At 38.0% G+C, this 18,110-nt stretch overlaps 1 protein-coding gene across 1 annotated transcript in view; it reads right to left on the reverse strand.

Moving 5' to 3' along the window:
* Positions 1-18,110, reverse strand: part of SLC7A11 (solute carrier family 7 member 11) — a 146,871-nt gene that overhangs the window by 18,306 nt on the left and 110,455 nt on the right. The window contains exons 10-11 of the mRNA XM_072119410.1: positions 7,854-8,003; positions 6,620-6,797 (exon numbers count right to left, since the gene is read on the reverse strand). Coding sequence (XP_071975511.1) covers positions 6,620-6,797; positions 7,854-8,003 — 328 coding nt within the window. The remainder of the gene's footprint in view (positions 1-6,619; positions 6,798-7,853; positions 8,004-18,110) is intronic.

Genomic DNA, 18,110 nt, shown 5'->3' on the forward strand with positions numbered 1-18,110 from the left:
ATACAGTGAGGAACACTATCGCCATACAGTGATGAATACAGCCATACAGTGAGGAACACTACCGCGATACAGTGAGGAACACTACCCCCATACAGTGAGGGACAGTACCCCCATATAGTGAGGAACACTTTGTCCATACAGTGAAGAATACAGCCATACAGTGAGGAACACTACGCCCATACAGTGAGGAACACTACTGCCATACAGTGAGGAACACTACCGCCATACAGTGAGGAACACTACCGCCATACAGTGAGGAACACTACTGCCATACAGTGAGGGACACTACCGCCACACAGTGAGGGACACTACCTGCATACAGTGAGGAACACTATCGCCATACAGTGATGAATACAGCCATACAGTGAGGAACACTACCGCCATACAGTGAGGAACACTACCCCCATACAGTGAGGGACAGTACCCCCATATAGTGAGGAACCCTTTGTCCATACAGTGAAGAATACAGCCATACAGTGAGGAACACTACGCCCATACAGTGAGGAACACTACCCCCATACAGTGTGGAACACTACTGCCATACAGTGAGGGACACTACCCCCATACAGTGAGGGACACTACCCCCATACAGTGTGGAACACTACCCCCATGCAGTGAGGAACAGTACCACCATGTTGCTTGCTTCTTCCCAGAGTTCTCTGCCCCATTTACCACATTGTGCTCGTGGCCATTTTGCTAATTAAGGGTAAAAAAAAAAAATTTTTTCAAAAATTTGAAATTCGTTCCCACTAATCACTATGAACTTTGGATTCGTGACAATCGAAATTTTCCTGATGTTCTAAACGTATTTAGAATTTGTTAGAATCAATTCTCCCATTTCTAATATCCATTGTTAATGAGAACATTGTACAGCATTGTCGGACACCAGCTCCTGGCTGAGCTCTAGTAGTGAATAGCTACAATATGCAGCATGGTGATGTGCTTGGTAGAAGGTAAAGAAACGGCAGAGCTCAACTGAATGCTGCATTTTCTTCACCTGCCACATCATAGACACGTCCTCTATCCTCTCTAGAGCTATGTTTGTTTAATAGATCACCATTAAGTAGACTTATTATCTGTCCAATTTCAGATGACTGTTCCCAAGAGGTCTCTTCATATCTACCAATGTACAAGGGAGTACTGGAATAGATGTGGGGCAAAGTACTGGGGTGATATGAATTATGTTAATCATTTATTTTTGTAAAATATTATATTTTAGGAACATTTGCAATATCTCTTTACTGTCCCCAAATGGTAAAATTCTCGGATTCGTTAACTACTTAATTTGGCCATAAATGTGGTCATAAACCTCATTTAGCACACATACACCTACATGACCCATAACCTTAATATTCTTAAGACAGACTAGAAATTGGTCCACAGCCTGTCATAAGGTAAATACATACTATTTATTGCATTGAATCCAGTGTGTGTGGCTTTCCCTGTATAGTAATTTATAGTAAAAGAAGACCTGTACATTGTCCTATGTTTATTCTTATTTCATCTAGAAATAGATAAGATCTTTTAAAGGCTTTTTTTTTATCGAACTTCACTTAAGCCAGCATTGAATTGCAGTTATCTATGCTATCTTTAGATAACCTCACTTTACTTCTTCTGGTATATTGCCACCAACCATTAGCTGCTCTCAAGGCTTTCTGCCTTCAGCTACCTTCAGTATTGTATTCATATAAAATTAATATGTAGAAATCTATAAACTCAAAGCAGCACACGACTAAAGTCCACAATGTTTAAATAATATATTTATATTGACCAAACTGAGCAAAGTGCTTCTTATAAAACAAAGTTCTGGTCGAACCAGTTGCTGCATTGGTTTCCACTTTGGTCATCTATAACATCAGTCTGTGAGGAAGAAGAAGGTTGATTTGCCCCTAGTTAAAAATATAAAAGGTACCAAATAGTGCAATGGACTTGTATCCAGTAATCCTGATGTAAACACTCTTAACCTGTGGCTTTGCGTTCCTTGAAGATGAGCACAGTCATGCTGAAGCACCTATGTTGTTAGGCCATGCTTAAAGGAATTTCCCAATGTTGAAGACCTATTCTTGGGTTAGATCAGATCAGATCAGATCAGTGGAGATCCAAATCTTGACACTCGCCAGTCAGCTATTCCAACAGACTGCAATTGTTGGATTAAGCAGCCACTTCATTGTCAATATGGGTTTGTATCTTAATACTTTGCACTACCATAGACAGAACCACAAAAATAAAGATGATTTGTCACTCTCCTGATCATTGCAGCCCTTTCCAAAAGCTAGAAAGGAAGCAAAGACAAGGGGGAAAATTCATCCTTGATGTTCCTAATACCTGCCTATTTGGTCCCGTCGGATATAAATCAACAGTATATTGCATCTATAGTTCCATAGCTCCTAACTATATACAAATATAGTCAAGCATGACAAAGGCTCCTTGTGGGCTGAAACGTTGTACATGGAATAAAAGACACACCGTCACCTTTTTTGACACCAATCCGGAGTGCTGCCAGTTTTTGAAACTTTATTACTGAGGCTCTCGGGCCAGAGGGCATCTGGACTTTGCACCCACCAGCATTGCGGTGCTGCTCCAAACTTTTTCACATATATATATACAAATATACAAATCATTCTCCGTTGTGTATATACAAATACAGTACTGCATATTCATAGAATGTTTTCTTTCTTGAAGGTCCAGGATCATATACTTTTATTAACCTTATTTCTTGCATTTGTTTATAAACCCAGACCCAACATTAAATAGCAATATTAATGCATAAGCACAGGCATGGGTAACATTTACTTGTCTCAATTAAGAGCCGCAATCAAATCTATTCTTGTTATAGGAGACGGGACGTTGTCCGCCACACTAACCTTGGGATTGAGTGGGTTAAATTGCATTGGCCCACATAGTTTGGGCTAGCTAACTCAGATGTGACACATTACAGTTTCCATGTGCCGAGCAGCTGATCAACTCATTTAAAGACTACCGCATCTATCGGAAAGAATGCTTTGCATTGCAAATGTGCCACTTTCCCTTTTACCCTGTAATTATGCAGCTGATAACAAATGAGACCTCTCTGGTCATATGTAGCGATTCATGTATTGATTTGGGACGATTCATGCTTATTTGTAAATGAACCTAATAACTATGTGCCGCACAACCATTGAAATAATCCTTTATTAAGCCCCCAGATAAGACGGAACATGTACACAGGGTTTCATGTGATATTCAAGCCACAAAAACAGATTTGCTAGGAAATTATATATTTGACCTTTTCACAAACAGAAGAATATTAATGTCAGCAGTTCTTTATTCCAAGGGACAATCCTAGTTTATCAAGATCTCTCCAGGGGGAACTTTATACTGAGTTTTCAGTGCAGACTGACTGCTCAATAGAGTAGCTCTATTGTATTCTGGAGTAAATGAAATTTTCAAGTCCATTATTATAAAGAGGAACACAGAAAATAGAAAAGAAGTGCCATACTACAGGACCAGATAGATGCTGGTCGAGAAATGGACAAAAGTTTCTTTTTCTATATATGGCTTTTAATAGCAGTCATGGCTGTTCTACACATAGGCAGAGATTTATCAGAAGTGTGTGAGAACAGTACTGTTCCGGTTACCCATGGTAGCCAATCAGAGCTCATTGTTGATTTTATAAACAGCGGTGAGAAAATGAAAGCTGAGCTCTGATTGGTTGCCATTAGCTACTAGAACAGTTCTGCTCTCAGAAAATACTGATAAATCTCTTCCATTGAGTGAGTTTCAGAAGTGGGATACCCCTCGCTTTACATTATTCAATTACTTTACTTATTACATCATGGCATCATGCGGCTTATACTCCCAAGCTTCACTACTAGAAGTATCTAAGGAAATTAGCAGGTAAGTGAAATATATAATCCAAAAGAGAGTTAAGGCTCCATTACAATTTCTCCCTTTGCTTTCCGCAAAATATTTTAACCTGCATATATATGCCCTAAGAGTTGCGACAGTACTGTACATGCTTTCATAAAATAAGAAAATGATGCAGTTTCTTCATTTTCTTTTGATATTTGATACATGCATTCAAATATTGAATTGGAAAATTTGGAAAAGAAAACAAAACTATGTTTATATTTTATCTAGGGTCTACCCTATGTTGTGGTGGCATCCTATCTCACCGTAAAGGCTTGCAATAATAATCAATAATTAACCCATTCCCAATCCTACCCATATAATCCACAGTCCACATTTGGAAAGGGCAGATTTAGGCAAGGTAATTTTAGCTGCATGGCAGTAACAGGAGTCTGTATTTTTTCTTGACACAACAATGTAGATATACATAATACATTACCATACTCGGAACCTATTTACATTATACAGGAGTGACTCAAAGTTACCAAGAAGGGGAAGGATCCAAAGCAAAACATTCTTCAGGAAAGTTAAGCCATTGCAGAAGTGTTTGGCAGGCAATTATGCCTATCTCAATGCATTAAAAATTCTAGCACAAACAACATTTTTTACTGCATAAACCAGCGCAAACGTTTGACACCAGTTTTGTTTGATTCGGTTAATGAAGGGGGTGGGGGCTGGCTATCCTTTTGACCTTTACAATTTCATTAATATCTTCATAACAGCTCAACATTTGAGGTGCACAAACCAAGTGTAGCACAATTGATTGGCACCAATTTTCTTTGATTTTGGTAATGTAGGGGGGGGGGTGTCTGGTTGACCCCTGATAACCTCTGGAAACTTTTATTCCTATCTAAAAAAATTATAGCGGCACAAACAACTATTTCTGCTGCACAAACCATCACAAATGTAGCCCAAACACTTCACCATGCAACATAGTGTAAGGGGAGCATTTGTTAGGGGTGTTGGTAAGAATAGCTGATATCCATATGAACATTTGTCAGTAGCAATATATAAACTGTGTGACTGGCAAAATGAAGAATCACAGCACATTAAATCAAAAATCTGCTTCAGCTGGTTGATGTAGATAAGCACTGGTAGATAAGCACTAACTTAAAGAACTATAGTCCTTGTTACTTGCCATCTAAATTTTTCTGTAAGTAAAAGTAGCATGTAACTCTTATATCCAGTAAGACGAGAAGAAGCAAATGTTAAACTCTCATTCTAATATCTAATGAACTGATATGTAGGTAGAAAAGAAGGACTGATATAAATATGCTGTAATCCATCATGACATACTGTGGTTCATTAAAGCTTCTTTTTAAATAAGATATTTTTCTTGCCGCCAAGCCTACATTCATGACTTCAGTGTCACACATCCAAATGGTAGGTTTATAGTTCAGAAAGCAGCTATCTAATGTGTAGGTGGAGGTTATGTATATAAAGGAAGGGGTCTGCAGATAATTACAATCCTCTTATATACTTTTATACATTTTTACCTTCTTGATTGTTATGGAACAGATAAAACCTATTAGAGAATCATTACAATAAATGCAAGGGCAGTGAAATACTTCATATAAGTTAACCTTCAAAATGAATGTTTTAGGCTAATGCATGTTTTACAGTGTCAAAAGGTGGCTGCATACCATCATATTATATAACATATATAACTACTGGACATACTCTTATAATTGGAAAACCACAGGCCTTCAGTTTTACTGTATGGGAATCCTGAACAGAGGTACAAGGTTCCCCTATGGTTGTATAAGTTCAATGCATAGCGTACAGCAAAGAAAAGCTTGTCCTATTGGGCAATGTAGCGCATTACACATATGTAAATGCATTGGTAATTTATGGAATGTCCCAGAAAAAGGAATAGAGGTAGAGACTTATCCTTCATTGACAGGTCTCATGTATAAGTAATATGAGGTAAAAAATGGGGCAGATTTATACATAGGGTCTAAAAGTAAGACCAAATTTAGGCTAGCCACTCTTAAATTGCTCTAAAATTGCCATATTATGTGATGATAAATCTGGCTAATTTCCAGGGCTGTCAATCTCAACTTTATGGGGGTCATTTATATTAGAATTTTCTCTTTTTTCCCTCTTATTTTTAGGACTTTTGGGGCACATTTGAATTTTTCAGTGTTGTGCCCCATATATCTTTCCAGATGTGAAAATATGAAAAAGTTGCAATTTTGGTATAAATCGTTGGTCAAAAAGTCACAAGTAAACTCCAGTTCTGACCAAACATAGCAAAAACTTTTGAAGAAGTTACAGAAGAGTTTGAGAGTTCTCTATGACATTTTAATAAAAAGTCACAAAAACCCCATAGACTCAGTTGCTTGATATGTCAACCTCAAAGATGAATAATACAAGTCCAAAACCCAGAAAAAAAATGCTCAAATGTCCAGACTAAAGATAAATTACCACCTATCACTCATATCTTTTAACTCTGTTTAGGATAGAAAGTATGTCAAATTTTAACACATTGGTATAAATGGCTCAAATTAAGCTATGCCTCTTTCGAAGAGACCATGCCCCTTTTGTTATCTTGACATATTTGGTGCCATATATTTTAGACAGTATTTCTGTAAAATTGAATTTTGTTGTAAATGTATATGTCCAAAATATTGATTGATTTATAAATAAACAAAAATTTGCAAGCACAGTAGCTCAGTGCCAACTATAAGACAATCATACATGTCATTAGAATCAGCACCTCTTGACCCACCTGAGAATTTTTGGAACCATTTTGGTTTGTTATCCCAGATGACAAAAAGGTAGTAAGCAGGAACTCCAGTCAGGGTTATAGCAAAGCCGATCCCGGTGTTTATAGGGTCTGAATAAAGTGACAAAGTGACCATGAACAAACAGGTGAAGGAAAATAATGCTGGTATGAATATTGGCACCTGTTAAAAACAAGAACAAAAAGGTAAATACTATCCATTGACTAAGGATATAGATATTTAATATATTGTACAGTTCTTGGCCTACTGTATTTTCCAACCACAATTAAACAATGTGTCATGTGTGATAGACAGGCCCTTCGAGCCAATCGGAATAGGTATTCACTGGAAAAGCACCAGTGATTGGCTGCCCAGTAGCTGCTTATGACTTTTGTATTCAAGGATTCACTTTATCTGTATTACATATGAACATGTAGCCTTGTCTTTTACCCTTTTTTTTATTTGTGGGTTGACATTCTGAGGGCACCTGAACCCATCATCCGTTATCCCCCAACTTACATTGTTTTAATATCCTAATTTTAAATATGCTGAATATGGACAATTGTATCTATATACTGTATTATCTACACTTTTAACCATGTTATCATCTTTGTTTTATATTCACGCCACAGGCACTTAACAAGGGTGAAAATCACACCATTAACAAGCCCAAAATGCACATAAAATAATGTATACTGTAAGTGAGGTTGCAGCTAAAACTATGTAAATATAATTCAAAATAATTGTAGCATAAATAAGCATGGTTTCTGGTAAACTAAGTTGGCATGCTTTTGAAATATTAGCAGAGAGTATCATCATTCAAATGCAGGTTTTGAACCACTGACGTACTGCAACGAAAACTCGGATGAGAATATGCTAATACCGTACTTTCAACCATCTTATGCTAGAACATTTTATGACCCTGCCAGGACTATAAATCATTAAAAAAATAAAATATTCATAAATAAAGCCTATTGCTGCTTACTTTTAAAGAACTATAAAGAAATATTCACTTTATTTTAAAGTCAGGAACGGATACTCCACGATACCACATAAACTTTGTGTCTTGGAGGAAAAGTTTACAAAGCCATTTCCTAGCAGTAGTTAGTCGGGTTGTCGAGTAATGAGAAGGCTGGTTATTAGTTGAAGATACACAATCTTCCTCCATATCCCCTGACACTGAAAGGTTCTGCGTAGAATATTAAGATTAATGTCAGTCAGACACAGGGGTGAGTGTACCTTGAAAGGGCGATGCATCTCAGGTCGTTTGTACCGTAGATAAATGAGTCCAACAACAGCCAGGCCAATGAAAAGCCACCGTGCAAAGCTGAGAAAATTCAGGAGGCTGTAGATATCCCCGGTGAAAAGCATTACCATTGTTAGTGGATACTGCAAAAGAAGAGATTATTTTTTTACAGAATCAATACACTCTAGCAGAAAGGATTATCCACATCTCTGTGTTTACTAAAAATGCTTATCTACTGATCAGTTTTGGCTTATCAGCAGGTGACGGCATGTTCCCTTTTATTTATCATCTAAGGGTATTATTTGCAGATTAGTACACAGTGTGAATTACCTTGTGAAAAATCTCTTATTAGTAAACCAAAGATATGTGTTAAAGTGAAGCTCCACCTTGAAAGCTATTTACAGAAAAATGCTCTAACAAAAAATGTTATATTCTGTCTCATTAGAAAGGCTCACCCTGATTAGACTTCCCAACTAAGGCCATCTGCTACACACAAATGTGGTAACAGACCCATGTGTTGGTCAAATCCACAAACTGAAATGAGAATATAAGAAAAAGGGGGAAACATGTGTCATGTAGCAAAAACTAGAATTCTTTATTTAATACATAAATAAATACAAACCAGACACAAGTTTCCCCATTTTTCTTGTATTCTCATTTCAGTTTTTTCATGTGTGTAGCCTACAATTGGGTTTGGATTTGTGACAAAGTCCCAGTTCTGCACATCCACAAACCGAGCATCATTGCAATATATATATATATATATATGAGTGTATATATATATATATACACTCACCGGCCACTTTATTAGGTACACCATGCTAGTAACGGGTTGGACCCCCTTTTGCCTTCAGAACTGCCGCAATTCTTTGTGGCATAGATTCAACAAAAGTGCTGGAAGCATTCCTCAGAGATTTTGGTCCATATTGACATGATGTCATCACACAGTTGCCGCAGATTTGTCGGCTGCACATCCATGATGTGAATCTCCCGTTCCACCACATCCCAAAGATGCTCTATTGGATTGAGATCTGGTGACTGTGGAGGCCATTTGAGTACAGTGAACTCATTGTCATGTTCAAGAAACCAGTCTGAGATGATTCCAGCTTTATGACATGGTGCATTATCCTGCTGAAAGTAGCCATCAGATGTTAGAGGGTACATTGTGGTCATAAAGGGATGGACATGGTCAGCAACAATACTCAGGTAGGCTGTGGCGTTGCAACAATGCTCAATTGGTACCAAGGGGCCTAAAGAGTGCCAAGAAAATATTCCCCACACCATGACACCACCACCACCAGCCTGAACCGTTGATACAAGGCAGGATGGATCCATGCTTTCATGTTGTTGACGCCAAATTCTGACCCTACCATCCGAATGTCGCAGCAGAAATCGAGACTCATCAGACCAGGCAACTTTTTTCCAATCTTCTACTGTCCAATTTCGATGAGCTTGAGCAAATTGTAGCCTCAGTTTCCTGTTCTTAGCTGAAAGGAGTGGCACCCGGTGTGGTCTTCTGCTGCTGTAGCCCATTTGCCTCAAAGTTCGACGTACTGTGCGTTCAGAGATGCTCTTCTGCCTACCTTGGTTGTAACGGATGGCGATTTGAGTCACTGTTGCCTTTCTATCAGCTCGAACCAGTCTGCCCATTCTCCTCTGACCTCTGGCATCAACAAGGCATTTCCGCCCACAGAACTGCCGCTCACTGGATGTTTTTTCTTTTTCGGACCATTCTTTGTAAACCCTAGAGATGGTTGTGCGTGAAAATCCCAGTAGATCAGCAGTTTCTGAAATACTCAGACCAACCTTTCTGGCACCAACAACCATGCCACGTTCAAAGGCACTCAAATCACCTTTCTTCCCCATACTGATGCTCGGTTTGAACTGCAGGAGATTGTCTTGACCATGTCTACATGCCTAAATGCACTGAGTTGCCGCCATGTGATTGGCTGATTAGAAATTAAGTGTTAACGAGCAGTTGGACAGGTGTACCTAATAAAGTGGCCAGTGAGTGTATATATATATATATATATATATATCATAGCGATATACAAGGATTCCCTGTCTGTCGGACAACCAGCATCATGTACACTGTAACTACTGTAACGGTGTTGGTGCTGCTTCGAATGGAAGACAAGAACTCATTGCATCATATTTTTCTAGCACACTGTGCTCGGTCTTTGGGAACTGCCCAGCATACAGGTCCATTTCCACAGACTAAGCACCCCGTTTTTGCACGGGGCCTTTGGTCTGTTACACAAGAGCGAGTTTTTTTCAAACCTGCGGAATTTGACGGCTGGATTAACTGACAACTGAACTGAATCTGTTCACTTTACGTGCTCAATGATTGGCCCAATTAATCCGGCAGACACATGCAGTGTGTTATTTTTCCTTTATTACATATTCTTTTGACCTGAAGCCTGACCGATGACTTTTTATAACAGCTAGAAGAACCCACATCTCAACAGTAATGGAAGTCCCCAACTAAGATTAAAACTAAGCCTGAGGTCACGTTTACACGATGCGTTTATGTTGCATTTTTGATGCATTGTAAAGGCTTCAGCCTTGATCACATAATAAGGTTACATTGCGTTTCCACCGCATTTGATAAAACGCATGATCACGATTAACGCCTTTGGGAATGCATCAAAAACACAGCAAAAAATGTGATGCAACACAATTTGTGAAAGTGGCCTCAGGGTGCTGTTTGGTGATCGCATGCGTCTGCATTTAAAAGCATATGAGATCGGCCATGCTATCATGTGATAACACCCTAAGCATCAGAACCATGGCAAGTCATGTGGTTTTTGCAGCACAACCAACATACCTGAATGTATTATTATACATGACATAATTTCTTTAAATTTACAAATGTAAGAAAATATAATTAGAGTTGATTATGAAAAGCTAAAACGTTGGACAGTGATTTAAGACATAACTAAACACTGATCAAGCAAGATGTGTTTTACAATTCATGGAGCTGAAAGGTTGATGTTCATTTATGTCAATTGCTTGTAACTAGCAGTTAGTAAGAGGATCTAGTGAGCGCTCCAGCTGTTGTAGTGTTCATTAGCCATACATCATGCTCCAGTGATACTGAGGAGGGGTGGCTGTATTATTATGATCATGCTTCACTGGGTTCATACATAATTTCTGTACCTGTATCTCAAATAACTAGCATTTGAAAACAAACATAGTTTGCAACTACTGTATATACTCGAGTATAAGCCAAGTTTTTAAGCCCAATTTATGTGCGAAAAATTCCCCACTTGGCTTATGCTCGTGTATGTAAAAAAAATAAACTGAGTACTCACAATTCCGACGCCCCGGGCAGCTCCTCTTCTATCTTGATGTGCACGGGTGCCGGCTCCAGGTCTGCGGTTTTTTTTAACGCACATTTCAATCTCAGCATGCTCTACTTTTGCAAGTCACGTGTGTGAAAAGCATACCATACAAGTCTATGGAAATGCGTCAAAAACGCACTGACCGTTTGCCAAAGAAAAGATAGACCTCAGTCCTGAGTCTTTTTCACGTGCGTTATCTGAGCATGAAAAACGCACTGAAAACACCAAAAAACATGCATGAAAATCTGATACATAGAACAAACTCTGATTGAAAACGGATTGAACTCTGATGAAAATGTCGGTTTTTCACTGACCAAACCCTGATCGCACCCTGATCAGACTCTGACGTGATCTGCAACGCAAGTATGAAACTAACTGTTCCCAAGAACCTGTATGTGATTTAATGTCCCTAAATCTTGTGACAATATCTCTTTATTTAATATAGACATTTGTCCAGCCAAATAGTGCGGCTTAGTGAAAAGCAGAGGTGGTTTAGTGGTAAAGAGACTGAGGTTACAACATGGCATCAACTGACAACATTTTGCCACATTTTATGGTGTGAACAAAACCAACAACAGTGCAGTCGGCTCATTGGAAATATAAAACCTGTCTACCACAAGTAGTACCAGCCTTGCACAGGGTATATTGTAAGCTTTCTAGACATGTCTTCTGTTTCTAAGTGAACTGTTATTTTAGAGAAAATTTATTTTTAATAATTATGCAAAATGATTGACATCTCTTGCAGAAAGAAATCAGAGATAAGAAAAAACTGGTGCATTAGCAAACACTGACCTGTGCACCGAGGAAGTCATTTAAATGTGAATGTTGTGATTTCTTCTAAAAATGAGAGATCACTGGGAAATAGCAAAAGTATGTCTAAAAATCTTTTAAAGTGTCTATACAGTACAATTGGTGAGTCGGGAGGAGGTAGACCTCTAAGCCCTCATGCATAGAACCATATTTATCACTGGTGAGTACCCCCTTTATGTTGACATAATTTTTAGTATGTTAGTTTAGTATGTTAGTATGTTCGTTTATCACTGGTGAGTACACCCTGGTTTTTGCATATAGATACCATCCTCATGTATTTCTACGGGCTTATATACAGAGACAGACAGTCCCATGTGTGAGCCTAAAATCCCTGAAGAAAAACTTAGAGCAGGTCCTATTCTTTGCCGGTTTGTGGCTTGACTTCATTAGTCAACCTTTTTTTTGGCAGGCTTGCAAACACTAGGAAAAAAGCTACCACATGGGTATAGTTTGCTTCACTACAGTACAGACCCACAGCTACAAATACAAACATAACCGCAGTCCCTAAAGGGATCACCCACCTCTCCACTCCACTGTGATCAGGACCCCCACGCCGGGTACAGGGTTGACAATCTACTGGCTCCTGCCAAGGGCAGGACCGAGAAATGCCAGTGTTAGCCTAAGCATCTGCATAATACCAATAACAATTAATATCGGGCTCTTTCCTTAACAGGGTTTACCCATAAAATACATTTCTCAAATTTCAATCCCTTAGTGATGTTTTCATAATAAAGATCATTTTAACCCCCTTACTATACAATTTCAGTTTTATTGCTGTTTTGCTCATATCACTCAGTGATTCCAGAGTATGGGCGGGGACTCACTAAGCAGACACTTCATGATCCCTATAGTGCTGTGAGATGCTGTGTGCTGACAATGTGGTTAGATTATCAGTGTACTGGTTTAAATGCAGTTTCATTTAGTGTCTGAACATTCACTAGTATCTGACACATAGAAAGAGAGATGAGACAGATCAGAGATGAGAGACGATGAGATCCATGAGATGTACAATACACATAACATTCTCAGCTCTGTTTTAACAGCCATAACATGCACTGCTATATGCCTCCTTTCTTGGATAAAGACCTCATCTGCCTGTAGCCTTTAGATTTACTCTCCTCACAATGTTGCTTGCCGGCAGGAAGTCTCTGTGTGAGCTAGTGTTGGAATGCAAGGGTGGGAGCTGGAGTGCATAGTGCAGACAGGAGAACAATATGTCCTCCGGACCCTAAAGTCAGAAAATTCAGGGTCAGATCCAGGGACAACCGAAATTGTGCAAACCAGGACTGATAGAGACAGGTTGAAATTATATCTGTGAAATGCTGTATTTTTGTTAATAACAGTGAATTAGAGAATGTCTTATTTTGTTATTTAGTATATTTAAGAATCTTGTCTTTGTGGAAATAACCCTTTAAGGGGATAAAGAAAGGGCCTGTGAAAAACAATGCAGATGTGCAAAAACACAGAAACTTTAATAGGAATCAGTGTGAAGTGTGAAAGGGCCTTTTTTTATTAACAGATTTTAAAAATCTGCACCAATGTTTTTTTTTTTTTTTGTGGGTGTGGGGGAGTAGTATGAATGCAATGTAGTTTTTTTTAAAACCAAGATCAGTAGTGGCTCTAGCATAAATGAGTAGAAGTCTCATGATTTTAAGACAATGGTATGCCAATCTTAATCATCGGAGCACCTAGAGCATTACAAGTCGACTCTGAACTAATAGTAGTTCCAGTGCAGCATTCACCATAATTTAAATTGATGCCGGGTATTTTTACCACAGGTTATATAATTCTGACTGGGCAGGGTGTTCCTGTTCTGGTCTCTATTTTTCCCCCCATTTTGTTTTGAAAGTGGCCAGTGTGGTGCAAAAGAGGAAAAAAAAATCTTTCTTCATACCTTGTACACCAAAAAAACTGGTGCACAAGTCATGATACATGTCAAAGTAGAAGAATTGCTCTTTACAGTGACTTCTAGTCCTGTTGGAGACCATACATTGCATTTGAACACAAACATTATAAGTTAAGTGTCAGAAGACAGCCATAATCTTTCTCTATTGATTATCACAGTTGTAGACAGAATTTCCTGTAACCCGAGGTAGCAGAGCTGGGTTGACATTTGGAACAAATCATCACACGCTGCTTCTGTGTCATGTTTGTTGTCTGGTAAACAATATAGATTTTACTTTGTACTACTCATGACCGGCAACATATCCATCATTTAGTTGTTGACTGATTTGTAAAAGTAAACCTATAGGTTAATGTATGGAATGAGATTGAGAAGAAGTTAGGTTTTATCCTATCTGATCAATAACAAGCAGAGATCCAGCCTAGTGCATTACACTGTCTGTGTTCAGGGAGAGAGAGCCTTAAAACCTGACCTTTCCTGGTCCATAAGAAGTATAGATAAGAAGCGCTCAAGTCTAGAAATAAAACCTGTCTAGATGCTACAATAAGAATGAAAGATGGAAACAATATATACAGTATAGTGTATACAAGCCAAGGGAGACTGTTTACTCAGCACCACCCTGAAGCACATGATACATCTGATTATATAGAAGCCTGTAGACATGTGAAAATTAAGGATGTTTCCCAAGACTAAACAGTAGAATGTCTGGAATATTTAGGTAGTTTATGTATGCTAAATATACAATATCAATTTCTGTTACATGTATGTCGATCTACACATAGGGCCTCATTCACGAAGGGTCCTGCAGCCGCGATTCCGTCGGGTTTTCCCGAATATTTCCGTTTTGCGGCAAATTGCCCCGGGTTTTTGGGGCACATGATCGGATTGTGGCGCATCGGCTTTTACACGACAGAAATCGGGATCGTGGCCATCGGATACGGAAAAAACGTGAAATTTAAAAAATGATTTGTTACAAGACACGCACTTACATGCACCAGGAAGAAGAATGTGAACTCCGGCAGACCTTGGCGCAGCAGCGACACCTGCTGGATATCGGGCGCACGGCCTTAGTGAATCCCGGCAGACCTGAATCCTCGTCAGACATCACGCCGCGGGATCACAACTGAACTGGGTAAGTAAATGTGCCCCATAGTTATACTTATTGGTCAGTATATGATTAAACCCCACCCCACCAGATGGTCCATGATATGATCTATCAAGAGGAGCAATTTCCTTGTTGTGGTATACATATATATAAATATATTGTTGCTTATATCCAGGAAAACCCACAATTTGTAAAAAATAGTGTTTTAGAAAATATGTAAATGAGCATCGACAAAGCCTCTCCGTGCTCTGCTGTCTTTTAATTTCACTAATTTCACTTTAATATTCACTGTTCTAGTACGAGGCTGAGGAGGCCCTACTACTTGCAGAGAGCTATTGACGTCATCCAGCATTATACAAATCCTACAGTAGCATCTTCTTTGCACAACCAGCTGCACAAGGAAGATACTACTATGCATGTACCAGATTTCAATAAAGATAAAGGAGGATGATGACACCGGCTCTCTGTCTGGAGTTGGGTTGGGAGGACCCCCTCAGGCTCATTTACATATTATATAAAACACCTTTTGCGACAAATTTCCGGTATTCGTGGATATAAAAAACACAGTATATGACTCCACTTCAATGGACAAACATGTAAGTGTTAGGTGTCAGTGATTATGATGGTAGATTTCCTTTAGTGCAGAACTAGGTTTTGTGGTACATCATGTGGCTCCTCTGCTACCACTGTGAGGACCTTACTGATACATGTGATAAGTATAGCATGTTATAGGGTATTCTACAATAATTTATCTCTGTCTTGTTCCAGATGGTTCAAATTTTTGCCCTCCTTATTTGAATATTTATTATGCATGCATAGGTGCTTTTTATGTTTCATTTATCTATGTATGTTTAATTTGGCGCTATTTAAGGATTTTCTTTGAATTGTGTATATAAAGTTTGTATGTAATCTTTACATTATTTGTACTTTATATGCTTAATTATTTATAATGTACAATAATGTCATTAATTCTCTTAATTTCTTCAATAGGGGATTCTTGATTTATGTAACAGAAATGAGTCATTGTGGCTATATATAAACTTTTTTAATTCTTTATGTATTGTCTGAGAAAATCTCAATCAGTGAAGCCAAATTGACACTCATCACCTTTAATTATTGGATAGCTGAATCTTCCATTTACAGATGGAGAGAAAGATAGAGTAAAAAAATCAGAGTGTCTCTATTCCATGTTGTGACGTTTTGGTGGCGCTGCAAAAAAAAAGGTGCTGTGCCACAGAAATGTTGCAATTTGCAATTTGGAATAAAGACACCCTGCTTTTGCACTTGAATTTTGGAGTGCTGCCTTGTTCCTGAAGTAGATAGATAGAAACATGTTGAGCTTTAGCAATTTTAATACTAGAAATATATCAAGTTTTATGGAAAAAGGGAGAGATGTATTAAGACTGACACTTTGTGGGCCAGTTTTAGTGATGGCACACCTGGCATGCCAGAATTAGATATTCGATATTTCAAACAATTAGTGATTCCGGTACAGAACTTGAGCTCCATATTTGAAATCTTTTTCAATTGGTGCAGGTTATGGTAAATTTGACTGGGCAAAGTGTCCCCACCCTGTCCAGCCTTGTTTCATACCACACCTATTTTTAAAAGTGGTATACATGGCACAAAATGCAGTTCACCTGAAATCTCTGCTTTTTTATACCTGGTACACCAAAAAAAAGACAAACACTGGCGTTAAAGCATTTTACTAAATGTAAGATGTCCACCCATTTGTAGGGTATTTATATTTACGTGATATAGAGGGGGTACTCACTTTTAGGTCCAAGCCCCATTATACAGAAGGATAGAGTCACCAATATGGTGCAGTTCTCGCTCTAATGGACATGCTCCATCTAAGCTTTTCCCAATACTAAGCTATCTATCTTTAATTTATATTTCATTTATATATATATCTAAATTATATGTATATATTGTATTTTCATTGTAGGGTTTTTAATAATAAGAGTTTGCCAAAACTAAGAGAATACCATCGAGTAGTAGAATTAAGAAACTAGAGAATGTTTTTGTCGCTTTCAAACTTTAGCTTGCGTCTTTGACAACTCAAGGTCAAACCTATAACAATTTGGAGAGCCAACACTGTCATTTTTCTAAACTGTTGTAAAACTACAGAAAATGTTTCATTCACAGATTTTCTAATTTCAAGGCAGACTTCTGGGTATATGTCTGTATGCTGCACACTCAATAGGCTTAGTCCGTCTCCTGATAGTGTGTACTTCAGATGCGTCTTAATCCACCCTCAAGCATGAATTATTTTTCATATATGAAACGGGCTATTAAATGGTTATATGATTGTCACTCTGGATCCGCCAGTGCTGTTATGTAGATCACACTTGTTATTTGTTAACACTTGAAGCAACGGTGAAGAGGAATTCCATCAATATGTAAAGAGGCACTCAAACATTTATGATGATAGAGTGTTAGCACTCATCATGTCCTACACAAATCTACCTGATATAACGCAACTGTTACGGAAACTAAGTAGATTTTATGAATTCAGAAAAAATAAGCTGCAAACTCAATTATCACTTCCATAATATATCAATAATTAAAATTATTATTATTAACTACTTTGTAACTGGCATATACTGGGCCATAATGACATTTTAAGCAATTTTGTCTTGTCGACTAGCTAAAGCGATAACTTTTTTTTAATTTGCCATTAATGTAGCCATATCAGTGCTTATTTTTTTGCAAGATTTTTGTAGATTTTAATAATACTATTCGGGGATATGTGGAACTTATGGATTGGATACTTTGATCTCTTTCTGGGGAGAAATCATAAAAAACAACAAGGCTGTTATTGGCTTTTAAAATGATAAATGTTGAGAAATATATAATAAAATTACACAATACCAAATATTTGTTTCTTTAATTTTTAATTTTTTAAGCTTGGATGTTAAATCCCATTTAAAAAATGTTTTTTGTATCAACCCCCCCAGACAACTCTTAAATAATAATAAAATATCTACTTAAAGAAGTTTGCCAATTTACCTCATGTAGTGTGTAACGTGTGTGTAAGTGTGGGGGTAGGATATTAGGTAATTTACCAATGTACATCTATTAAATG

The sequence above is a fragment of the Engystomops pustulosus genome, chromosome 1 (genome assembly GCF_040894005.1).
Source record: "Engystomops pustulosus chromosome 1, aEngPut4.maternal, whole genome shotgun sequence".
NCBI lineage: Eukaryota > Metazoa > Chordata > Amphibia > Anura > Leptodactylidae > Engystomops > Engystomops pustulosus.